This window comes from Selaginella moellendorffii, unplaced genomic scaffold (genome assembly GCF_000143415.4).
Source record: "Selaginella moellendorffii unplaced genomic scaffold, v1.0 SELMOscaffold_39, whole genome shotgun sequence".
NCBI lineage: Eukaryota > Viridiplantae > Streptophyta > Lycopodiopsida > Selaginellales > Selaginellaceae > Selaginella > Selaginella moellendorffii.
The window spans coordinates 1-25486 of record NW_003314300.1 but is presented as its reverse complement, the minus strand read 5'-3'; the positions used below and the strand labels follow the sequence as shown (position 1 = coordinate 25486).

Genomic DNA, 25486 nt, shown 5'->3' with positions numbered 1-25486 from the left:
GACTTTTTATATCAAGCTGGACAATTTATTTATTATTGCTGGAACTCATCACGATCAGAAAACACGTTATCAGTGCTCTTTATTCTTTCTTGGCACTGCAGAATGATGAAATCAAAGGCAATTACGATGTTGATTCTTAACATGGGCTTACCCCGTGAAACGGGAGGCTTCAGTTGCGCCAGCAGCGATTGTTGCGCCAGACCCAACCCCTCTGGCAACGGTGGCAACTGTTGTCATACCAATACCACCCCGACTGGCAGCGCTGGGCAGCAGCCTTTGCGATTCCTCCCACGTCCACGCCCATGGCCAGCATCATCACAAACATGGCAAGCGCCAAAAACATCACCAAGAAAGCCTTGTTCTCCATGATTTGCTGCTCAGACTAAGATCAAGTAGGCTTGTATATTAGAGAGAAATGGTTTGATCTGTGAGGCAGGAGGGGCTCGTCTTTATAGCTCGAGGCAGCACAAAATGTTAGATGGACGCTGGAGAGTTGTCTTGGGACGGCTTCGCTTATTTCTTATCTCTGAAAGAATATTTGAGAGCTAGTCCAGTAAAAGTGGTTCCGTGTTTGCCTTTTCCTATGCTTCTCCAACCCTTCAAATTCTTATCTCCAAAGTCACTCTAGCATTCCTCTACTAGCTTTGCCAAAACTTTACAAGTGTTTGATTCAAAGTTCCATAGAACTTCGATGCTAATATACTAAACACGAACCTAATACCCTGTCTTCCATCTCGACCACAGACTCAGTACGTCAAGTCTCCCGCAACTTTAATCAAAGTGGTAAATACATTGTCTGACAATCTCTTGGGCATTCTAGAGCAATCTGCAACGATTAATGAAAGTGATATCAATAATTATCAAGATTTATTCATTAAAATTGTTTTTCTTATTTAATTTACTTATAATTATTTTCTGTTATTCTATTAATTAAATGTTGTTAAAGTTATACTTGTTGACTCTTTAATGTTAAGCGGCCAAATGGACTCATGTGACGCAGCTGCTTTTGCAGATTCGACATAAGCACGTAGAGCTCCAGAGTCCCCTGGTTTCATCTCCAAGAGTTTCTCTGCGGCACGAGCTGCAACATCGATGTTCTTGCCACTACCATGAACTTTGGAAGCGCTGATCAAGCTCTTCCACGCGAGGAAATGCGGCTGGAAGGGCATCACCAGCAGCAGACCTTCGGTCTTGGCAACCAGCCCGGCTCGTCCCAGCACATCTGCCATCGCCTGGAAGTGAATCACATTTGGAGAAATGCTGTACTCGGCCACCATAGATCGAAAGTAGTCGAGTGCCACACGGAGCTTCCCACCGTGATTGCAAGTCAGGAAAATCCCCTGGAAACTTATCTCGTTTCTCGTCTTGCCCTCCATCGCCATGCTGCCAAAAAACATCGCGTCCACAACACAATGCTCCGTTCAGGCAATGTGGAGAAGATCTTCCCGGCCTGCAAGACATTCCCCCCTTCAGCGCTCGCGGCAAGGATCGTGTTCCAGCTCGCTGTGTCTCTCACCAGCATGGCCACGAAGAGCTCCCGCGCTTGGACGAGGCAATTGCTCTGGATGTAAAGCTCCCAGCATCGTGTTCCACGCGACGCTAGCGTGCTGTGGCATTTGGTCGAACAAGGCTCTGGCATCGATCAAACTCCCGTGCAAAGCAATTGCCACCACCGTTGCCGTCCAAGCGACGAGATCGCGCTGTGGCATCCGTGCAAACATCTTCATAGCTTCTTCGAGGTGGCCGTGGTTGGAGTAGGCCAAGATCATGGCAGTCTACACCATGTCGTCGTGATGGGGAGCTCGATCGAAGAGAATGCAAGCTTCTTCGAGCTGGTTTCTCTCGGCCAGTGCTGTGACCATTGTCGACCACGATGCAACGTTCCTCTGTGGCATGGCATCAAACAGAGACCTGCTTCTTGCAGGCTGGACGTTGCCGCTAGCATTGCGTCCCACGATATTAAGTCAGCGGTGTGGCATTTTACTGAAAAGCTCCTTGGCTGTTTCAATATGCCCAAGCTGGGCATATGCAGTAACAAGAATAGTCCATCCCAGCTCGTTGGTTTCGGGGATTCTCATGAACAAATTTAGCGCATCGTTAACAGATCTTTTCTGGAATACCCATTAACCATAACAGTCCAAGAAACTATGTTGTGTTCTAGCATTCCATCAAAGATCTGGCTTGCTTGATCCATATGCCCGTTATGTGCATATGCTGTAAGTATCGAGTTCTAGCAAACTACATCCCATTCTGAAACCTGATCAAACAATGCTTGGCGCTCCTCCAAGTTTCCACGGTTTGCATGAGCCGTGAGAATAGAGACCCATGCAACAATATCTCTTAAAACAGCTCTTTTGCTTCCTCAAGATCCGCATTTTGGGCATAAGCGCCAAGCATCAAGTTCCAGGAGAATCTGTTGGGCTCATGGATGGCTGATAAACACCTGCCATGCTCGATCCGCGCGCTCGCACCTTCCTTAGAGCTGGATGAGAAGATTTGCGAGGTACCTGTTGGATTGGTGGTGAAGGATGAGCGCGTGGAGCCTGGCGCCTTGACGCAAATCTCTTGCGTCAAGGCGCGTAGTCGTCGTCGAGCGACAATGCACGCCGATCTAGATCGTCCACGGCCTGTTCTAGAGGCTTCAATTGTTAGCAGCGAAGAGACACGCACGAGGAGGAAGAACTTTCTATGTATTTCAACTGTATATGGATGGAACAACTGCCACGTGGACATAATTACATGCCACGTCATCTCTGATTATTTCCTTTGCTTTTTACCGGCGTTTTCCTGGAATACAGTAAACTCTCTCGACTGACAAAATAGAGCTTTGATTTGTCAATGGCGAATAAGCGTTTCCAAAGGCGGGATTTCATATGGGGCAATTGGATTTCTGCTGTAAAAAGGAAACGGTGGTCACAGTTCCCTCAACTTGTTCGTCATATTTATCATGGTTTGAATTATACGTTCAAAATTGCTAAATAATCGAAACCTACGATCCATACCAGCGCCATCCTCGAGGTGCGATTCCTCCACGTCCAAACGTGACGAGCACCGAAAACAACCACCTTTTTGCTGCTAGTAAGCTTGTTATATTCGAGAGAGGTGGTTTAATCTATGAGGCAGGAAGGGATGGCATCAGTTAGTCCTTATCTCTTTGAGTTCCGTGTTTGGGAATTTCTTCTTTTTTCGACATTATAGAAAAAAGAAGAAATTCCCAAACACGGAACTTGACCTCTGTAGCTGCCTCGAACTATAAATATGAGCCCCTTCTGCCGCACAGATGAAACTACTTCTCTCTTCTCTTAGTTTGTCAGCAAATCATGGAGAACAAGGCTTTATTCGTGTTGTTTTTGGCGCTCGCCATGTTTGTGATGATGCTGGCCATGGGCGTGGACGTGGGAGGAATCGCAAAGGCTGCTGCCCAGCGCTGCCAGTCGGGGTGGTATTGGTACGACAATAGTTGCCACCGTTGCCAGAGGGGTTGGAGCTGGCGCAACAATCGCTGCTGGCGCAACTGAAACCTCTCGTTTCACGGGGTAAGCCCAAGTTAAGAATCAACATCGGAATTGATTTCATCATTCTGCAGTGCCAAGGGTCTGGAAACAAGAATAAAGACACTGATAACGTGCTTTCTGTATCGTGCGATGCTGGATGAGTTCTAGCAATAATATATAAATTGTCCAGGCCTTGATATAAAATGTCTGAATCTCTCTTGCTCCTTCTCCTCTCTTCTCCAAATCCCTCAACTTTCAATCAATCCATCGCTAGATTGATCGATTGCTCCAATGATCGGCAAGCAACAAGACTCCGATTGGAGCATCACAACCAGGCCCAGGCACACCTAGCAGTGGGAGTGGAGGTCGAGGAGGATGGTACTGGAATGGATTTCGCTGCATGCAATGCAATTGGTACGGGTATGACAACAGATGCCATCGATGCCAGCGAGGGGAAGAGCAGCCGCTGCCTCCGCTGAAGAATCGCCAAAGCTTGCTGGGTTGACAGCGTGGATGAGATACATAGAATACGAAAATGTTTTAGAGTCCTATGAGTCTTTTGTGATCTCTATATACGTGTTTGAAATTCTATCAATGTGTTTTCTGGAAAGTTGTTGAACGTTCGCAATAACCAGAATGACAAGAAAATTTAGAACATGAAAAAAAAAGAAAGAAAAGAAAGCCAACTAAGAAATCTCGAGTCAATCTATCCAAGGGTGTCAAGCGTTCAGCTTTATATCATATAATATTAAATAAACTAATATATATTCTTGTCAATGAAAGTGAACTTGGAAAAGCAACAAGATGGAAATATGACAAGTGGAGACAAAATTTTCAACAATCTGATCTCTTTCCTAAGACAAAGTCTAGCAAGTACATACACCATGTATATAAAACACGGATTTCTGTTCTTTTTGGTGGCAGTGAAGTCAATAGCCGTGGCGTATGGTGATGCATGAATTCAGCAATAATGTATATTATAAACCGTGAAAAAACAAAAAATGTTGTCTGTACTTTGATTTAGTGTGTTGCTACGATTTCCTTGACTAACTTTCAAAGGATAAAGTGATGCCACTCTAGCATTGTATCCTGGGGAGTTCAGTTGAGGAAACATCTGTGTTCAAGAGGTTTCCTTTTAAATATACCAATAAAAAAATGCATCTTGGTATACTATTTAAATTTATCCTTCCAAAAGTTTGCATAATCATTATCACTTTTGAGACAAAATCTTTGAAGTTATTATAAAGGTTGACGCAGCTGCTTTTGCAGATTTGACATGAGCACGTAGAGCGCCGAGTCCCCTGGTTTCATCTCCAAGAGTTTCTCTGCGGCACGAGCTGCAACATCGATGTTCGTACCGTTACCATGAACTTTGCAAGCGCTGATCAAGCTTTTCCACGCGAGGAAATGCGGCTGGAAGGGCATCATCAGCAGCAGACCTTCAGCCTCGGCAACCAACCCGGCTCGTCCCAGCACATCTGCCATCGCCTGGAAATGAATCACATTTGGAGAAATGCTGTACTCGGCCACCATAGATCGAAAGTAGTCGAGTACCACACGGAGCTTCCCACCGTGATTGCAAGTCAGGAGAATCGCCTGGAAACTTATCTCGTTTCTCGCCTCGCCCTCCATCGCCATGCTGCCAAAAAACTCAGCAGCTTTTCGCTCATGGCCATTCTGTGCGCAGCCATAGATCATCGCGTTCCACGACACAATGCTCCGATCAGGCAATGTGGAGAAGATCTTCCCGGCCTGCAAGACATTCCCTTTGAGCGCTCGAGGCAAGGATCGCGTTCCAGCTCGCTGTGTCTCTCACCGGCATGGCCACGAAGAGCTCCCGCGCTTGGACGAGGCAATTGCTCTGGATGTAAGCTCCCAGCATCGTGTTCCACGCGACGCTATCGTGCTGTGGCATTTGGTCGAACAAGGCTCTGGCATCGATCAAGCTCCCGTGCAAAGCAAATGCTGCCACCATTGCCGTCCAAGCGACGAGATCGCGCTGTGACATCCGTGCAAACATCTTCATGGCTTCTTCGAGGTGGCCGTGGTTGGGTAGGCCAAGATCATGGCAGTCCACACCACGTCGTCGTGATAGGGAGCTCGATCGAAGAGAATGCGAGCTTCTTCGAGCTGGCAACGTTCCTCTGTGGCATGGCATCAAACAGAGACCTTGCTTCTTGCAGGCTGGCCGTTGCCGCTAGCATTGCATTCCACGAGACTAAGAAGCTCCTTGGCTGTTTCAATATGCCCAAGCTGGGCATATGCAATGACAAGAACAGTCCATCCTAGTTCGTTGGTTTCGGGGATTCTCATAAACACATTTAGTGCGTCGTTAACAAGGCCTTTTCTTGCATACCCAGTAACCATAAGAGTCCAAGAAACTATGTTGTGTTGATCCATATGCCCGTTATGGGCATATGCTGTAAGTAGCGAGTTCCAGCAAACGACATCCTATTCTAGAACCTGATCAAACAATGCTTGGCATTCATCCGCGTTTCCATGGTTTGCATGAACCGTGACAACAGTGACCCATGCAACAATATCCCTTTGTGGCATCTGGTCAAACAGCTCTTTTGCTTCCTCGAGATATCCATTCTGGGCATAAGCGCCAAGCATCAAGTTCCAGGAGAATCTGTTGGGCTCGTGGATGCTGATAAACACCTGCCATGCTCGATCCGCGCGCTAGCACCTTCCATAGAGCTGGATGAGAAGATTTGCGAGGTACCTGTTGGATTGGTGGTGGCTGCTGCCAAGGATGAGCGCGTGGAGCCTGGCGCCTTGAGGCAAATCTCTTTCCTGGATGCAAGCTGTGAGGAGTTGCGCGTAGTCGTCGTCGTCGAGCGACGATGCCCGCCGCTCTAGATCGTCTACGGCCTGTTCTAGAGGCTTCAATCGGTACGTCTGCGTGGTAGTGATTCCTCTCATCGATCATTTCCTTTGCTTTTACCGGCGTTTTCCTGGAATACAGTAAACTCTCTCGACTGACAAGATAGAGCTTTGATTTGTCGATGGCGAATAAGCGTACATGGGCAATTGGATTTGTTGGTCATAGTGTGTTCCCTCACTCAAAATTGCCGAGAGGAAACTTACGATCACAGAGAGGAGCTAGCTTTATAGTGACAGTGGCAGCTGCCGCCATACTAGCGCCATCCTCGCGGTGCGATTGCTCCCACGTCCACTCTCATGGCCAGCATCAGCACAAAGATGGCAAGCACCGAAAACAACACCAAGCAAGCCTTGGTTCTCCATGATTTGCTGCTAAAACTAAAAGTTCAACGAGTATATTCGAGAGAAGTGATTTGATCTGTGAGGCCACTCGTATTTGTAGCTGGAGGCAGCATACAATGCTGTGGCGTCTCTTGGGGCCGCATCACTTTGTCCTTTGAAAGTTAGTCGAGGAAATCGTTCCGAGTTTGTCAATTCCTTTTCTTTTCTATAATGCTGGGACATAGAACAACACACGAGTGAATCCAGATGAGTAAAGGCAACATCTTTAGTTTTTTTCACAGTTTATATAATATATATTATTGAACTCATGCATCACCACGCGCCATGGCTATCGGCTTCACTGCCACTGAAAAGGACAAATATCCAAATAAATAGTTGGATCTTGACGATCTTTAGAAGAGAAGTGTGTGTTTCATTTCATTTTCGATTGGGTGTTTTATATACGTGGTTGGCAGACTTTGTCTTGGGAAAGAGATCAAATTCATTGAAAAATTTGTCTCCACTACTGCGTCTTATTTCCTTCTTGCTGCTTTTCCAAGTTCCCCGTCGAGACTAAGATGGCAAACTTTTCATTGACAAAATCATATATTAGTTTATATATCTTTCTGGGAATATATGCTTTACATTTAGCATCCGAATACTTAAAATATATCAAGAAGTAAATAATATAATATTAAGCATTTGAATGTGTAATAATAGCATTTTAGACTTTTTATCAGATAATAATAATTTTTTGTGCTTCAAAATTAATTTTTTGGATATTTATTAATATTTAAAAATTGATTTTTGAGAATAATTTGCTACAAGTATTAGCCAATTTTAGAAATTTAAGATGTGGATATTTCTTATTGCTATTTTAATTACCTAGGCACTTTGGGCCAGGCAGAGGAATTAATGTGGTGGGGCTTGCCGGACTTGAAAGATCTAGCTCGGAGGTGGATTCTTGATATGCGTCCTAGTCAGGAATTCCTGCTGGTCAGTCCCAAGGGCGACGGGAAGTCTTGCAAGCTCAGGGCATTGACCTCACTTATGTGCTCCGTTTCTACTAGAAAAGTGGTGTGTATCTGGAACATGGAACTAGCCAGCGCTTGCCTCGTTCATTGGTTTGTTGATGAGCTCAAGTTTTCGTATGCAGAGCAACCCGACGTCACAGCTGAGGTCTTTCGCTGAAGGCTTTTCTGAAGAAGCGAACGTCCTTGGGGGATGACTTCACTTTTATTGTCGATGGTGCCCCGGCTTTGGATGTATTAAAGAAACCAGATCGCAAGAAGCGTTTTAAAGCGGAGGAGTCGTTGAAGGACATTGTTGAGAGCTACAAAGTGATTTTTGGACTCTCACCCGATGCCTGGCACTTCACGGAAGTGGAAAGAACCTTCGATGAAAAAGCGACAACCTTTCATTCAGAAGGATTCACCAAGGTATGCGATCGTTCTTACTTTCATGTTTATGCTTATGTGGACTGTCTTGCAGGAACAGCTGCAGACGTTTATGCAGCATGCCTCAGTTCTAGGTGCTGTGGTTGGTGATGACCAAGATAGGCAACGCGATGTGGAGTATTACGCAGCCAAGCACCCACACTCTCTGGATATCTTGGATAAGACCTGCATCGAAATTGCCTCTAAGAAACGGGTTGGACGGGAACGGGTGAAAGTAGAGGCGGATGGATTTTGGTCCGAGGCTCCGATGTTCGACTTGAAGCCCGAGGAAGTCAGTGACCTGTTAGACAGCTCTGAAGACTGGGATTCAGTCATCTCCTCTTTCGTTGATAGCAGCCTCTTCCGTTCTATAAGGACGTCAATGAAAGCTAAAGGAGATTTCAGCACCGATGCGCAGATTATAAATGTGGATCCTAGGTATGCGTATGTCGAAAAGTGAATGTTCTGTACGCCCTTCATTCAGCAAATTTACGTGGAGGAGTTTCGAAACAAGCATGCTGGTGATGATCATGACCCTTGGGTGGCTTATGCGAGCGCAGTAGTCCACAGTCCACTTCTGGATTGGAGTGAAGCTGGGTGGTTGTGTGAACGATTCTGTAACGACGTCATTTCTCGAAAGGGACTGGTGATTGATCCTGCCTGATACTTCATCACTCAGCTTCGTTCCATTCCGTTCTCTACTATTCCAGCTGTGAAGATTGGCAAGCTTAAGAACGCAACAGAGTTAACGATATGACAATTATCAGAGCGTAGATGCAGTCATTTTCTTCATGGACACTTGTGGCCAGCTGCATATAATTGGTCTCCATTACACAACCAACGTCGAAAGGCATCTCCACTCAGAATCAGAGTTCATGAGCATTCGGGAGCTGGAGAAGTGGTATGGGGGTGGTGTCCTGGAAGCAACACGGAATACGCTTGTGCAGCTGGATTATGTTTTTGTTTGTACAACCGCGAGGGCGCCTGAAGTTCAGAAGGATCTCTCAGGTCACTGCGAGATGGAAGCCATGTTGGTGTTTTGGAGCATACACGGTATGTGCTTTCTTTCGAAGCTGCACTAGAAGGCAGGGTGCATGTTGACGTACGCACGGTAATGCAAAAGATGGCTGCTGCTCGAGAGTGGTGCTATAGCACTGTATCTGGGATGCCTGACCCCGTGGTTCCACCAGCTGAAGGGAGCATCATCCAGTTGACGAGCAGCCGGTTCAAGAAGTTGAGACGCTAAGAGGCCAATGCTCTGGCAGTAAATGCGGGTATCGATCCCAAAGCCTATACCCGAGTGGAGGTGCTCAAGAAAAAACTTCTGTACGACAAAGTAGTTGTTCTTTCTGAAGAGGCTCTCCCTCTCTGTCTCTGTGTTTCCACATTGCTGTGAAGATGGCTCTTACGGCCACTACCACCAATGTGCTCATTGAATGTTGAAAAACGTATCATGCTCCAAAAGTGTGGAAAGGAAATTTGTTATTTTTCAAAAAGTGGCATCACTACGCCATTTAAGACTCACTTTGGCTTTCCTTTGCCACATAAGTATCTTGAGTTTGCAATATTTAAGGTTAATGGTTGTTCAATAGTTTGAATCATGGATCTAAAACTATAATGCTGTTTTATAGCTTGAATGTTATCTAGATCAACAACGCTAACATCTTAATGGCAAAATTATGCCTGAAGATGCTAGTATTAAAGTTGTGGACTAGAAGTTGGAGTTATATATCAAAGGTAAGTAATAATCTTTACATTGACTTAAAGTGATTGATGTAGCCATACCCACAATTATTACTCCAAATGATCCATAAGAAAGGTTTTCATTACAAGTGATTGTCTCAGTGAAGTGTTTGATATAGGATTATAACTTTGGTTACACAGGAAGTTCCTATAATTGGACTGTCTTTCAGAAAACTCCATGTGATCAGCATATTATTAATGGATATCTTGGAAGGAGTGTGGTTAACAATGTAACATCTAAAGCCATTTATATTGAGTCTGTTCAAATAGATTTCAATGTTATTAGAAGTATTAAAATTTTATTAAGTTAAGTACAAGGATGAAAATTTCAGAAGAAAATTAAAACTAAATTTTTTTATTTTTTATTTTAAATTCAAATATATAAATATAATATGTGAGGGACAAGTGTTCCAAGCACTTACAAATATACATTCATTTTTATTCATAAGTATATTTTATCAATCAAATTTGCTCACTACTCTTGTATAATAACTTTAAAAGAAAAGAATATAAATTTTAATTTAATATTTTAAGAATAAAAAAAGGGGTAACTAGAGTTTCATCTCTCGATGTAAGAATTGTTACTAACATTCACAGTGGTGTAAATTTTGTATTGTGAAATAATTACATAGATAAGTTTAACTTTATAATAGTTAATTTAAATTTGTTGAATAAAATTTAGTTTTATAGTTAGAGCTACCTTCATGAATACCTTTAAAATAACTGAAAATAAATTAAGCTAAATAGTATATTTATGCCATGAAGCGCAACCCTAGCCCTAAAATCTATATTCTATATCTAAAGCCTTTGAGACATGAGAAATTTATTTAAATTAAAATATTTTTGTAACTTATAAATACAAAAGTTATTTAAATTTATTTAATAGTTTCCTTTAATGGTATTAAAATATCATTGAGCATGAAAATTCAATATACCATGCTATTATGCAAGAAATCTCTTATAATTAATTAAAAATATAATAACTATATTTTACAAAAAATATAAATTTCTTCATTAATTGCTAATATATCCTTTAAACCATAGATATCGACTACTTATGTGTTACTTAGGGCAAAAGCCTTAACTGTTAGAGTGTAACTTATGGAAAACTTTAAGTTTTTATAAATGTTTTAACATTGTTTGAAGTACTTCAAAGCAATTTACAACTTTTAAATTTTTTTTAAGAATATAGATATTTTTCATAAATTATAAATTTTATATTATTTTTGTAGTTATAATTTTTTATTTAATACAAAATTTATATACTAACTAATTTCAAATTTCCATAAGATTTAGATACAATATATATTTTAATTGAGAAGAATATTTCCAATAGTTGTAAATTCAACTTAAGTGTTAAATAATATATATATTACCTTATTGTTCCTTTTTATTTAAATTTATTTTAAAAATTATTTAATTCCTATAAAAATTTAGATAATATTAAAACTAGCCATTTGAAATTAAAACCATATAGATAAATGAGATATAACTTATTTTTAAAAATTATTGATTTAGGATTAAACTTAATCTTCAATAACTTTAATGGGTATAACTAGGACATTGAATATTCGAAGAATATTCATTAATTATGGCAGGAAGTTACGGATCAAACATTGTCATAGACTCAAGCAATCGTATAGCTTGGATCTTAGTTTTGAAAAATGGAGACTCCATTTTTTGTTCTCGGCTTTGCCTGGCGGCAAAGAATTTGAGATCCTCCTGGGTAATGAAGAACACTCTATGTATTCACCCATTTGAGCCTCAGAGAAGAATGACAGTGGCTTCCAGAGGAGTACCAAGTGAAAATTTTGCTCTCCCAGCTTCGAGGGACGCTCACCTAGCTATAGCATAGAAGCAATGCTAGATTTGTTTCTTCCGTCCAGAAGCTGGAACAAAGGAAAGAATAGGAAAATGTAGAGCCTGGTCAACCTCTAGAACCGATTCTCCGCGTTCCAGGGGGCTGATTTGAGGCGCGAGATTTCGCTGTGGGCAGCTTCACAGATTCTTGCCGTGGGCGGTAGGGCTCGCCGCAAAGCCACAGCTCGGCCGCTGCCACTAAAGACCAATCTCTAGGAGCCCTAAATTGGACGATTGGCGTGCTTTTAGGGTTCCTCCACTCTACCGGTGGGGGCTCGATCGATCGAGGTCGCGGTAAGGGGCCAGTGTTGTTTCTTGTTAAGCGTCAATGGATGCTCCAGCAGATGCCGCCATCGGCAAATCTGCGTCCTACACCTACTGGGTCCGCGAGGCGACTTGCCAAGCGGAAGTCCCTCGCAAGCTCACGGCCGCCGAGGGGGATTCGCTCGTCTCGCGGCAAAATCGCGTCGGCTCGGCGTGGAATCAGGTAGATCTCGTGCCACGGATGGAATTCGTTGAATGAAATCTCGCATTCTTCTTCTTGCAGCTGGGGACATGGGAGGAGAAGAACTTAAATTCGTGGGCAATTGCGAGGTTAAAGGTATGAGCTTGGGTTCTTTCGTTGGAGAGAAAATAATTCGTGCTCCTTTGCTCCCAGGAAATGCTCCTTGCGCTGGAACCGATCGAGTACGCTGATGGATCGGCTCGAGTCACGGAAGTTGTGGGCTGCAGTGGAGATGTAAGAACGAAAGATTCTCTTTCTTTTTCTCTCTTTGGTTTCGTTTTCTCCGAGATTTCTAAGTGAGCGATGGATGCAGGCCACAGTCGTGACGGTGCGTAACAAGAAGCGCATTGGGTATTCCTTCGACATCACTCTAGGATTCCAAGGTACTGTTTTTCTCTGTTTCTTTTTCTTGTTTGTTTCGAGGGAGTGATCGATGTTGCTACAGGGAGCTTGCTGTTCGACGAATTCAAGGACCTGACGGGAACTCTCAAGTTCCTGGACGCATCTTGTGGCGAGCTGGACGATCTCCAGGTAAAAGTTTAGCTCTTTGGTGATCAAGTTGCGCATACCAAGTTGATGGATTCGTCCTTGGTTGATTTAGATCGAGGTCGACTTCACCAAGGACGAGGGCCTGCCCGCAGCGGAGAAGAACCGGCTCGCCAAGGAACTCGAGTCGTTTTTGCCGAGAATTCGCGAGACGCTGCTCAGCTTTGAGCACGAGCTCAAAGACCGGTAGCGGAGCAACTTCGGCCAGGAATTTGAAGATGTGGCTCGGAAGGACGACGTCCCGTAGCTCATCTCATAGTTTCCTGATCGATTCATTATAGTTTCCACCTCGCCGATTTGTTCTCGTTCACTTCCTGGAAAATCACATTACTGTTTTATTTAAACAGAAAAAGTTTCTTCGTACCAGGATCTCGTCAAACTCGTTTCTTAATGCTCCTCCGAGCTCTGAGGACCTTGTCTCGCATTTTCTTGAGCTCCTTTGCGCTTGGGGAATAGAGATCCAAGGTCGTGGAATCTGCAAAGTACGAGAATCTGATAAAGCTAAGACGAAAAAGAAAAGCAGAGTCTTACCGTCAGATCGTTGCTCCTCCGCACTTGCTGACTTCCTCTTGCTATTCGATCCTTTCTTCTCCTTTGTTTCCACACTTGACGGAGTCTTGTCTCTCGGATCCTTTGACGGGATGCATTGGCTCACAGTTTTTTCGTCCGACTCCAAGAGCGCTTGCTTGATTTCCTCTCGGAGTGCTGCTTTGAGATCCCCGGACAGCTTCGCGGGCACAGCTTGGATCTGATCGAGCACTCGTTTGATGGTGCCTTCCTCCTCTTTCAACTTCCATTCACAAGAGGAAAAAAAACATTAGATAAAGAGAACAGGACAAAAAAAAGAAAGAACGCACCATGAAAGAGACCTCGCGATTTTGATCGTCCAGAGACTTTCGCATGGAGCTGACGCTCTCCGCAACCCCGGCCACGAGATTTTCCAGAGCAGCCAGCCGTTCCTCGATCACATCGTCCGATCGGCTACAGATTGGGAGTGGCCGAGGGACCAGATCCCTGGCCGTGACCTGAGATTCTCGCCAGGATTGCGAGGACGAGAAGGATTGCTGCTGGCTCTGCGGCGGCGGCGGCGGCAGCGGCCGGGAGCGCAAAAGATCCAGCCGCCTGGGATCGCCGCCGCGAGGGACTTGGCGCTCAAACCTGTCGTATGATCCGCAGAGTGACGCGAGCTCGCCGGCGCTTGGCTTGTTAATCCCAAAGCTCCTCATCGTAGGACTAGGGCTTTTGGCGAAGGGCGGGAAATTCAAATTTCCAACAGAGCTTAGATCAAGATTAGTTTGTAGCTAATCATTTCGTTAGAACTTTATCTGCCAATTCCTTTCCAGAAGGTGAGAATTACACAGGTGAAACAAAGAGGAAAGGAAGATTTGATCAAGTGCTACCTATTCCAGCAAGCTCTAATTGTCACGATCTTCATCTCCACCATCTCGAGGTCGTTCAAGAGCTGTAACTTTGCCTGCCATTCGGAAAAAGATTGCACCTCAATAGATCAAAGTGAATTACGTGTTGATTTAAAGGCTTTGAATACTAATGAAAGCCGTGCTTCCTCTACAACAATCTAAAAGAAAAGGAAACGTTGATGAAATAGCATAAGAAAACGACTCAAATTGAGAAACAAACCTTGGGAGCGTGAGTAGTAGCTCGAGAATGATCTTGTTCCGTAGCACGACCTCATCCAGTTCCATCCAGTAGATATGGCATTTCCCTCAGCAGCAAACACGTCCTAGCGCAAACCAAAAGAAGCGAATAAGAACTCTTCTGCAAAAAAACTTGAGAAAACTTCTTACACAAAGCTCTATCTTTAGAAAAGAAAAGATCTTGTAGCTCAGGAGCCTGCAGGAGTGAAAAAAAGAGAAGCAAGAGGATAAGAATCTATGAAAACCTTGAGTACAAGCTTTTTGCTTGATCCACTTCAATGCTTTCAAAGGCTCTACAAAAGGGTAAGTGACACTCACGTTTCACTCCATGGAGATTTGCTTAAGAAACAGCTTAATGAAGACTTCTCACCTGAATGGCTCACTGAACAGGTGGCACCTTGACAGATGAAAACAACAAAACTAAAAACGAAGCTGGACAGAGATGAAAACTTCGGGGATGTTTATCTTAAGGTTTAAGCCTGGTAGATCGGATATGTTCTTAAATAGACCTAGAATATACCTTTTAAGATTCTGATATTCTGAATTTTATTTGACTTATTAGAATTTTTATTTTGTATTGTAAATTAATATGGAGTTTTATCATTTTTATTAATATAAATAAAATAATATATTTTAATATAATGTGAAATCAAGTAAATTAATTTTTACCTGAAAAAGTTTCACCGTATTATATTTTGACCATGATAAATTTATTGCATATTATTTGGTTTTTGTAGAGTTAGATTCAAATATCAAACTCTAATGTTTTTTAAAATTTGACTTGATAGATTTCAAATGTTTCTTAAATTTGGAAGAGGAACTTTAAATGAATGAAGTTTTTAGTCTTTCATTAAGGTTAGATTTATCAAGTGATCCACCAAAGTTTTTCCACATTCTTTATATGGTCGTCCAAATTCTTAGCCACTGCCAAAATATTGCCTTGTCTCTTATCTAGATTCTCTATCAACATCTTTAGGCTCTTATATTTTATCCTTGTAGAAATGAGAGTAGCAAGGCCTAGAGATGTTGATAGAGAATTTAGGTGAAATAGGCCCATATTACATTTTGAGGATGATGATGGGACTACATGGCCCATACTTATTTTCTCTCCAATTTCATCACTAAAATCCATTATAATCTAATACCAAAGTTTAACACTCTAACTTCCACTCTAATTTCTCCTCCCCACCCAAGAAAACTCATCTAGCTAAAGATGGGGTGAAGTCTTTTTTTGCAAATAGTGATAGTGATGTGTCTGATAACTGAGATGATGAAGACGACAATGTTTCTAAAGAAGAAACCGACAACCATGAGATGGAGTCCAATGTTTTAATTTTTTAGTGTTATATGTTTTCTATTTTATCAAGTTATCATATGTTTTCTTTTTTATATAATTCCATTTCAGAAGTTTAGAAATTATGTAAGAAATGAGAGTATATTAAAGACATTCATATAAAACTAAGTAAAGATATAGTTAAATTTAAATAAGTGATAATTATGTCAAAACTTACTTATTTAAAATCTATTAATCATCTTCAGAATTTTGAATTTAAACTTCTTCATCAGAGTCACCTAAAAGTTCAAAAATTGGTTCTTTACCTTTACCCTTCTTCATCTTAACTACTAACTCTTCCTTTTCTTGTTTGAGATTATTAGAATTTTAGGGTTTTCTTCTAAAGACAAAAGGTAGCATTTGTTTGTCCCTGCTACCACAAGTGAGTTTCCTATTCTTGCAAATAGATCCAAAATGACACCTTTGTTCAGTGTGGTACAATGCATTAAGAAGTCAAAGAATTATATACCCTCCTAATCAAGTTTGCGTCATTGTTATATAGTGGTAAAATATTTTTGTGAACTTGAAGAAATCATTATTGAGGTCCCATTTGTTAAATGTAGTAGCGGTAAACCATGGTTCAACTTTTTTTGGTTTTACTAGCTTTATTTTTAGAGTTGATTTTCTGCAAAAATTAAAATGGTAATTTTCCTAGATGATTAATATTACACAAACCTTTATCTTTCCCAAGTCATCAATTATATCCAAATGGATAGTCATTGAAAATTATATGAATATTAAGTGCATACTTTTGGAATTCTTTATATACCAGTGTTGACTTTTTGTCCATATAGAATATTATGATTTATCCTTTTTCATTAATCATTTTCTAGGCAATTCCCATGGAATGGTTGATAATCTCATTTGTTCATTGTTACCATTTTCCACAATCCTAAAATCATTAGTGTAATTATAAGGAAGTATATATAACACTTTCTAGTCTTTGGGAGAAGGGATTATAGTATAGGTGGTTTTGGACTACTAGTGAGGCAAGAGTAAATGGATATGGCCTTAGAGTAATAGGTTGAAATTCCAATAATACCTTTGAGGTATTTATCATGGGATCAGATATATGGAGCACTTGGAACAAGTACAAAGGTTGAATGGCATAGATGCTATTCATGGGGTTAGCATGTTCCCAAGTTAGGAATAAAACTTATGGAGGTTATGAATGAGACTTCAAATGGTTAAAGGTGTGGTAAAGTGACTAAAGTAGAATGGAAAATTTAGTCATTTACAACTTGGTATTGAAGCTATTCTTTAGTTTAACTTTTATTGGTGGTCAAATATATCACCACTTGATATTAGCATCAAAGTGTCCTAAGAGTGGGTCTATTCTCTTAAGGAGTAGTATGTCAAGAGGGCATGACTTTCCATTTGAGTTCATATGTGAATGTGTAAGTAATGTAGAGGATAGAAAATGGCTAATAAAGGAATGACTTTAGGATTTTGGAAATAATAGAAAGTTTTTCTTAGAAAGTTGAGGGTGTGATTTATATAAATGTTTGACTTAGCAAATTGGCTAATATAGTTGTGATAAACAATTATAATTGGGATCATAAGAAAGATAGAGACTCTGGACAATAAAGGAGTCGATAGATTATCCTCATGTGGTTAAAGATGGTGCTTATGAATTTGAAACTAGAATTAATAACCATGAAAGGTTAGTAATTGTAAAAAGTCAAATATGAATAAAGACATATGTCCTTGAAATGGTAGTTGGGGCTACGTTTAATAAAAATCAGAACAACCCAAGGAATTTCAGAGGTGTACTCAAAGAATGAGTTGGTGTTCTTTTTATATGGAAGGATAGTTCCAATGGGCAAATGTAACCTATGTAAAATAAAGGATAATCAAGTGTCAGAGTAACACTTATAAAGATGGTCTTTATGAATAGAATGTTAATACAAAAAGTTGTATTGAAGTGTGGTGGCACCTCAAAAGTAGCAAAGAGGCTACAACTTTATAGAATGTTGAATTAACAAAGTCTAAAAACTAGATAACTTAGGGATAGTCCTAAAAGCTTGGAGGAACTCTGTTTGGATAGAAGTGTGTTGGAGAATTGGGAGGATCTTGAAATTTAAATATAAGAATAGTGGGTATTTCATTGATGGTAGAATGTGCCATACTAAAATCATGAAAAAATGTTTATTGAAGAAAGTAATTTTAGTGAGGAGTTGTGGATGAACACTATATTGTATACTAACTAATAGTTAACATAAAAAATTATTACTATTGTTTTAGGAAAAACTTAGACACAAGTGGGACGTATCATGAGGGTAAGTTCATAGAATTGATGGTGTGGAGACACTAAATATTCCAATATGTGATGTTTTGAGGTGAAGTTGGTTGGTTTATAAGAACCCCTTAATAAAGGAATGTTAATGAAAATGGGATTGGCATAGTTTAAGATGGAAGACATGCAATTTAAGTGCTTTAACCAAATATTGATGGATGTGTAGAAGCATCAACAATGAGTTGTAGAATATGATAACTATGAAACAACTAAGCAAAGGTTTGGAATAATTTGTTAGAATTAACTTCTTGAGACTTTTTGGTTGAGCAAGGAAGAGGTTAGATATATCTCTTGGGGAATAAATTGCTTGTGTTGCATTATAATGGGTCAGTGTTATAATAAGAAATGTTCATTGTTTGGGAAATGCATAATTGAAACATATAAACACCTTAAAACACCAAAGAGGTGGTGTTGAGATATTATGGAGGCATTAGATAAGACCCATCAGATTAAGTCTCTAAAAAAAAAAGGATAAAAGATGCTATCCAATTTCCAAGGTTGACGAAAGTTGGAGACGACAATATAAATCTTTGCAAATATTCGTGATCTCCCGCCGTAAATTGGAATCTAGGGCTTCCAGAAGGTTAAGGTGAGCATATCAAGATTGAATAACCACTCCCTAGACTAATGAGTAGATTCATCCTTAAGAATATATGTTAAGGCATGGTAGAAAGTGCAAAGTTACCCTCTTAGCCTAGAAGAGAATAACTAAAAGGAATGTATAAGGCGAAAAAGAAAGTAATAAAAGGAGAGAATCAAACTATAGAAATCAAAAGGCATAGTTGAGGGTAGTTATGCAAGTTGGAGTGGAGAATCAAGTGGGTGCTCGAAAATGTTATTATTAACAATTATATTGCTATAGAAATTCTAAAGTATAGAATTTGTCCATTTTAGATCATATAGTAATTAGAAAGCTTGCGAAAGGAAAAACTTTAGCAAGCTAAGGGACAGAGTCCTTTCAAGATTTCCAAAGATAATTCTTAGTAAGTTAATATTTAGAAAGACAAGTTTAAATGGTTCATAAGAATGCATGAAATCAGAGTGGTGCAACAAAAGTGTGGTCTTGAAGTTTGCTATAAGACAACATTATCAAGATTGGGGAATTAGTTCTTGAGTGTTCAAAGAGATATTTTTGAATGTAAGTTGATGTTTAAAGACTTTCACACTTATGCATAGAATTATGTTATACTAATCAGGTGACTTGCTAAGTGAGATTGGTAAGTCAAAGGAATAAGATCTTAGTTGAAAGTATTAACTTCAAAAAGGGTGACCCATAGGGCCAAGCATGGAAGAGTACATGCATAATCATAAGCTTGTCAAGTGAAAGGACTTGGAAGTTCAAAGGAACTAAGTTTCTAAGTTGTGATCCATAGTGCACATTAAATATAAATTAGTGCATTGGTGTGGGGAGTCACACCAAGCATCTTGGATAATACCATCTATAGATGCATATATAAAAGTTGGGTTTGAGTCTCAACCCTTTAGTGCTATAAACTTACTAGGGCATGGTGACGGTTTGGAATATAAGCATATTTATTTTTCATTGATCATGGACTTTTAATAAACTTTTGCTAGTGTTACTTCTTTAATCTATTACTTCCTTCATAACTTTTTTTTTTTTTAATTTTATCAACTATTTTGTAATTTGACACTCAAATATTTTCTTTATAACTACTATATATTGAACCCCTTTCTTTTTGGCTCTTTTGAGTTTCATGGCCTTTCTTTCCTCTTTTTTGTAGGCTATTAATGATGCTTTGTTTTCTCTTTTTCTTTCAAGCATGAAATGTACTTGTCATTGGTGTTGCAAATGTGACTACAAGTATTGAAAGTTACTTGTCGGCTAGTTGTTTTAGATATTTTTTCCTTACTACCACGATAGTAGGAGGTCGGTATTGCTGGATCCTTTATTAGTCTTCACCTAAGCTAATTGAGAAATTAATCTTTATGTGTGCACTTGACCAAATGAGCATAAGGACGAAATTCCTAAGTGCTATTAGTTAAGAATACTTGACCTGGTTAAAGAAACTTATTCGTTAACTTGCACTTGCTAATGTTGGGAACCTTTGCGATGTTGAGCTTGGTCCTTTAATATTCACTACATGATAGTTTACTGTGTCTACCAAACACCTTTGCTATCATGCTATTTGTGTTAGTCTTATTCCAGTCCCAAATGCTATTTATGGAAAGTGTCTAAATTTGCTCATCTGGCATATCTATGGAATGTAGAGATTGTCTTGAACACAATGGTGTTCATCCCATGTTCAAATTCGCAATCTAAGAACATTCCATATTTAGTGGGAGGCTTTGGGTGAAAGCCCAAAGTGTGTGTTCCTGAAGGGGGGGGGGGGGGTTGGTGGTTATGGGGGGTTCAAAATGTATAGTAGAGATAGTGGGTAGGTTGGGCATGGCCGACTAACTTGAGGTATATATAAGTGACTAAATTTTCCATTTTACTTTAGTCATTTAACCACACTTCCGACCACTTAGAAGAGTATCATTCACAACCTCCGTAAGTCCTATTTTGGACTTAGGGACTTGCTAGCCCCAAAAATGGCATCTGTGCCACTCAACCATTGTGCTTGATCTAAGTGCTCCACGTGTCCAATCCCATGACTGACACCCCAAGGTACCACTGATATATCAGCCCGTTATGTTAAGGCTATGCCCATTCACCTTGGTCACACCGGTGGTCTGACACCACCTACATCGCAATCTCGTCTTTCAAAGACTAGGCCATCCATCCATGAGTGATCATCCTAGATTCACTCCTTTGCATCCTTAAGATGCCCATAAACATAAGGAATAACATTCCCCAATATCCATTTTCCGGTCCCTACCAAGTCCCTTTCTGCCCATGGCCGTGTTTGCCAACACTACCATTGGATTGAGGTCCACAGGCCCGACCACTAAGTCCCATGGTCCTTTGGGACCTCTTTACCACCTGATTGTATCCTTGGTCACTACACCAAAGGACTACTCCTCTTCCTTTCCACAGTCTGGGCTTTTGGGACAACATTTCGGAACACCGTGGCCTTATATGAGCCTCATGGTTACTCTCCCCGCCTTTCACCTTTGGGTGCTCTAGCCATGAGCTTAGAGTGAGGTTTCATTGAGCCACGTCAGGTATTCAAGTAGGTAGTGCCACTCACACTTGGACTGGGAACATTGACCATTTGATCTCTCGGGGGAATTAGAGTCGGCTCTTGAACACTTCACCAAGCTACCCCACTTGTCAGTCTGTATTCACTCTAGCTTTGGACTTCCTAGTGGTTATCCCATCACCCAACACCTAGGTACAGCCTTTCTGGGATAAACTGGCCTTTCCTGGCCAAACTGACTCCACTGGAATCCTCCCCCTACTATACTTTTGGAGCTCACTAAAACCTCTAGGGTTTGGGAGATGAATGCTTTGGGCTTTCACCCCCTTAGACTCGAACTCGGACTCGGACTCAGACTTGGACTCAAACTCAGACTTGGACTCGGACTCGGACTCGGACTCAGACTCGGACTCGGGCTCGGGCTCGGACTCGGACTCGGGCTCTGCCTCGGCCTCGGTCTCAGTCTCAGTCCTGGTCACGGTCTTGGTCTCGACTTCGGACTCCATCTCGGATCCTTCTCGGAGTCCATCTTGGACTCCATCTCGGACTCCATCTCGGGTCCATCTTGGACTCCATCTCGGGTCCATCTCGGACTCCATCTCGGGTCCATCTCGGACTCCATCTCGGGTCCATCTTGGACTCCATCTTGGGTCCATCTTGGACTTTATCTCGGATTCCATCTCGGGTCCATCTCGGACTCCATCTAGAACTCCATCTCGAACTCTATCTCGGGTCCATCTTGAACTCCATCTCGGGTCCATCTCGGGTCCATTTTGGACTCCATCTCGGATTCCATCTCGGGTCCATCTCGGACTCCATCTTGGTCCATCTCGGACTCCATCTAGGACTCCATCTCGGACTCCATCTCAGGTCCATCTCGGACTCCATCTCAGACTCCATCTCGGGTCCATCTTGGACTCCATTTCAGTCCATCTCGGACTCCATCTAAGACTCCATTTCGGATTCCATCTCGGGTCCATCTCAGACTCCATCTTAGACTCCATCTCGGGTCCATCTTGGGTCCATCTTGGTCCATCTCGGACTCCATCTTGGGTCCATCTCGGACTCCATCTCAGTTCCTCTTGTGTCCCTTTTCTAAAGACTCACTTATTGCTTGCTTTGCACTTGTTCCTCAAGCACTTCGTTGGGAGTATCACTCCCGCTCTCAACCTTTCAAGTCGGAGCTTTTAGTCCAAATGTGTTACATTTGTTTGGCTTTCGCTTTAGCCATTACCACATGGCACCCTTTCAGCTCCACTTTGGGGCTTAGGGATTTTGTGTCTCATAGTATAATTTAGCTTTCGCTTGCATGCCTGTCCTTGTTCTACATTTGGCTTGGGTCTAAGCCCAAGTTCCATTCTATGTTAGCTGGTGGAGTACCCATATCCTTGCATTAGGCCACTGGTATGCTGAAATAGCGCTAAACTCCATTTAGCTCTGTTTTGCATGTCGATCTTGGCATTAGGATGTTAGTTGCTCTAAAACTGATCCAAGTTTCTTTATGCTCTTATCCTTTTGCTCCTTGGGTTGTATGCTTGGGAGTCATTCCGTGTTCCAATACCATTGCTCCTTGGCTCCATACTTGGGAGTTTGGCATTATTCCTTCATTCAGTGGTCCAAGGCCCTGAAACTCGACACCATTGTCCTTTGAGCATGTGGCATATGGAGTGTTTAGGTTCCGTTTCGTGGTTATCCTATAGTAAAACACCATAGAATAAAGGGTAAAAACCACATGTGCTACATTTGGTATCAAAGGATGAGTCTCGGTGAGTACTATCCAATGAAATTAGGTAACTAGTCTTGTTGCATACGCAGAGATAAAAACGGTGATCTGAGTGGGTATATGTTTCAGTGTAAAGGCTTTGCAATTGTTCCGTGGGTATGAAATTTAGTTATCTTTTCATATTAGATTGTATGAGCTTTTGCTTAGGCTCATAAGATGGATGTAAGATGTTTCATTAGCATGAGTTCGCGCTTGGGCTCATGAGTGAGGCACATTAGCAACTCAAGGTTACACTTTGAGTTAATAGGATTAATGTTAGCATATCAGTGGTTCCATGTACCGTGGGTAAAAGTAAATCTTCCTTGGGTTTGCTATGAGTGGCAAATAAACTAATCCATAGCTATTTAGCACGGCACTAGTGGATCTTTTTTAGGCATGATTATAAATGGATCAATCAAGATTGTAGGGATTAGTTTATTGGTTCATATAGTCATTACTGTGCTCTCTCATAAACTTTTCTTGGATTGGACTGAAGGTAATGTGAAAACAAGTTTGAGGTTTAGTAAAAAATAAGATCAAAAAGTGAGTTATCAGAGATGAAGGATCAAACATGTAAATCATTTTCTCTTCTCGGAGAGATGATTTGTAATGATGTGTGATCTCATTGTTTGTGTTCATATCATGCAATCAAGAGTCTTTATCTTGATGCATGTGGAAAATAATAGTTTTACAAATGGTGAGTTGTGGGATGGATAACAGTAGAGCGCTAAACCATTTTGTCTAGGCTTGCTATTGAAGACTTGGGTTGCAATGCTTAATTCTTTTCCGAAGAACCTTGCTATTGCTTCTTGAGTAGTTTGGTATTGGATTAGTTTTGAATTTGGTCAGAAAAAAAGTGGTATGAGTTTATCCAAGTTGTGAACAAAAGTTAGAAGTGTTAAGTATTGTAAATCTCTATCAGTGGGCATTTATGTTGCATTTTGTTGAATAGAGTTGGCGTTTGATACTCATATAGACTTTTGTAGTAGTGATATAAGCACTACTCATGGTGTTACTCAATTGATGATCAATTCATTATGATTTTTTATATCATATCTATGTGATAATGAGGAATGCATTTACAAAGTTGTTTAGTTAAATGATGATCAACCCCAAAATGGTTAATAAAGAAGTTAATCTATTTACATATAATAGTATTGTAGTAGCTTTAACTTGATTCTCGACGATGATCCATTATGTTAAGCTTAAGTCAGTACCTTGATTCCTTGAGTTTTCCCATTGAGCTGTTGGAAAAGGGTTATAACATTCATTTACTATAACTTATCGGTTTATCTGTTAGTATTTGGAGTAGATTGTCAGATGGAAAAGGTGTGAGGTTTGAGGCATTGACATTGCTAGCATTTGTGTTAGTAGAAATGGCATTGTAGTTGAGTGATAAGGAATTTTCCTTAAAACTTAATTTTCCATGTTATTTTTTTTGTTAATGTTTTGGCTTCATATTGAATCTTGTAGGTGATTAAAAAAGAATGTTAGTGCAATATGGATGTCCAAAGATATAGTCTTCATGATCAAGCCTTGGATGTTCATTTTGCATTTTGTGAATGTCGGTGTTGGATATCAGAAATATGGGTGCTTAAGCATACTATGGGTCATGAGAATTTGTGTTAAGGTGAGCCTATGTGAAGTTATAGGTAGGAGGAAGTTAGTTAAGTCTAGAGAGTTTGCATTCCTAGATTAAGAGTCATTCTTTTTCTAGGATGAAAATTTTTTTTCCACAAATTTTCCTAGACTTTTCCAATGGTTAATCTATTGATTATTTTGCTCGAAAACCATTTTGTTTTTATAAACCATTACAAACTAGTGAAATGGTTAGAGTTGACTGTGAGACACAAAATCCCTAGGCCCCAAAGTGGAGCCAGAAGGGTGCCACATGGTAGTGGCCGAAGCGAAAGCCAAACGAGCGTAACATGTTTGGACTAAAAGCTCCAACTTAAAAGGTCAAGAGCGGGAGTGGAACTCCCAACAAAGTGCTCGAGGAACGAGCACGAAGCGAGCAATAAGCAAGGCTCCAAAAAGGAACCCAAAAAGGACTAACACATGACACGTGGAAGTGTCCGAGATGGACCCAAGTTGGAGTCCAAAGTGGAGTCCGAGATGGACCCAAGTTGGAGTCCGAGATGGACCGAGATGGAGTTCAAGATGGAGTCCGAGATGGAGATAGAGTCCAAGATGGACTCAAGATGGAGTTCGAGATGGACCCGAGATGGACCCGAGATGGAGCTCGAGATGGAGTTCGAGATGGACCCGAGAGGGAGTCCGAGATGGACCCGAGATGGAGTCCGAGATGGATCCGAGATGGAGTCCGAGATGGACTGAGACGGAGTCCGAGATGGAGTCCGAGATGGACCCAAGATGGAATCCGAGATGGAGTCCGAGAAGGACCCGAGATGGAGTCCGAGGTCGAGACCGAGACCGAGACCGAGATCGGGACCGAGACTAAGGCCAAGACCAGGTCTGAGTTCGAGTCCGAGTCCGAGTCCAAGTTCAAGTCTGAGGGGGTGAAGCCCAAAGCATTCGTCTCCTAGAC

The 25486-nt window shown here is 41.2% G+C and overlaps 2 protein-coding genes and 2 long non-coding RNA genes across 4 annotated transcripts; 2 read left to right on the top strand and 2 right to left on the bottom strand.

The window, feature by feature from the left end:
* LOC112349501 lies at positions 1-437 on the bottom strand. The gene is made up of 2 exons (XR_002993401.1): positions 152-437; positions 1-95 (listed from the first exon to the last, which is right to left on the bottom strand). It is a non-coding gene; the product is annotated as an uncharacterized LOC112349501 (long non-coding RNA).
* Positions 438-3295: 2858 nt separating this feature from the next.
* Positions 3296-3698, top strand: LOC112349497. Its single transcript, XR_002993400.1, has 2 exons — positions 3296-3536; positions 3587-3698. It is a non-coding gene; the product is annotated as an uncharacterized LOC112349497 (long non-coding RNA).
* Positions 3699-11703: 8005 nt separating this feature from the next.
* Positions 11704-13157, top strand: LOC9659253. The gene is made up of 6 exons (XM_002978959.2): positions 11704-12227; positions 12288-12341; positions 12399-12479; positions 12559-12628; positions 12691-12776; positions 12847-13157. Exons 1-6 carry the CDS (start codon positions 12069-12071, stop codon positions 12979-12981), a joined length of 585 nt encoding a protein of 194 aa, XP_002979005.1. The 5' UTR covers positions 11704-12068; the 3' UTR covers positions 12982-13157.
* A 4-nt stretch (positions 13158-13161) lies between these two features.
* On the bottom strand, positions 13162-14017 carry LOC9660157. Its single transcript, XM_002978812.2, has 3 exons — positions 13649-14017; positions 13323-13581; positions 13162-13266 (listed from the first exon to the last, which is right to left on the bottom strand). The coding sequence occupies exons 1-3, from the start codon at positions 14015-14017 to the stop codon at positions 13166-13168; spliced, it is 729 nt and encodes a 242-aa protein (XP_002978858.1). The 3' UTR covers positions 13162-13165.
* Between the last annotated feature and the right edge of the window lie 11469 nt (positions 14018-25486).

Excerpts from the sequence above, each read along its gene's own strand:
- LOC9659253 (XM_002978959.2), top strand. The coding sequence starts at position 12,069 with ATGGATGCTCCAGCAGATGCCGCCATCGGCAAATCTGCGTCCTACACC. Across the intron at positions 12,480-12,558 it reads TTGTGGGCTGCAGTGGAGAT|GCCACAGTCGTGACGGTGCG; the intron begins GTAAGAACGAAA and ends CGATGGATGCAG. Across the intron at positions 12,777-12,846 it reads GCGAGCTGGACGATCTCCAG|ATCGAGGTCGACTTCACCAA; the intron begins GTAAAAGTTTAG and ends TGGTTGATTTAG.
- LOC9660157 (XM_002978812.2), bottom strand. The coding sequence starts at position 14,017 with ATGAGGAGCTTTGGGATTAACAAGCCAAGCGCCGGCGAGCTCGCGTCA. Across the intron at positions 13,582-13,648 it reads ATCGCGAGGTCTCTTTCATG|TTGAAAGAGGAGGAAGGCAC; the intron begins GTGCGTTCTTTC and ends TGTGAATGGAAG. Across the intron at positions 13,267-13,322 it reads GGAGGAGCAACGATCTGACG|ATTCCACGACCTTGGATCTC; the intron begins GTAAGACTCTGC and ends CGTACTTTGCAG.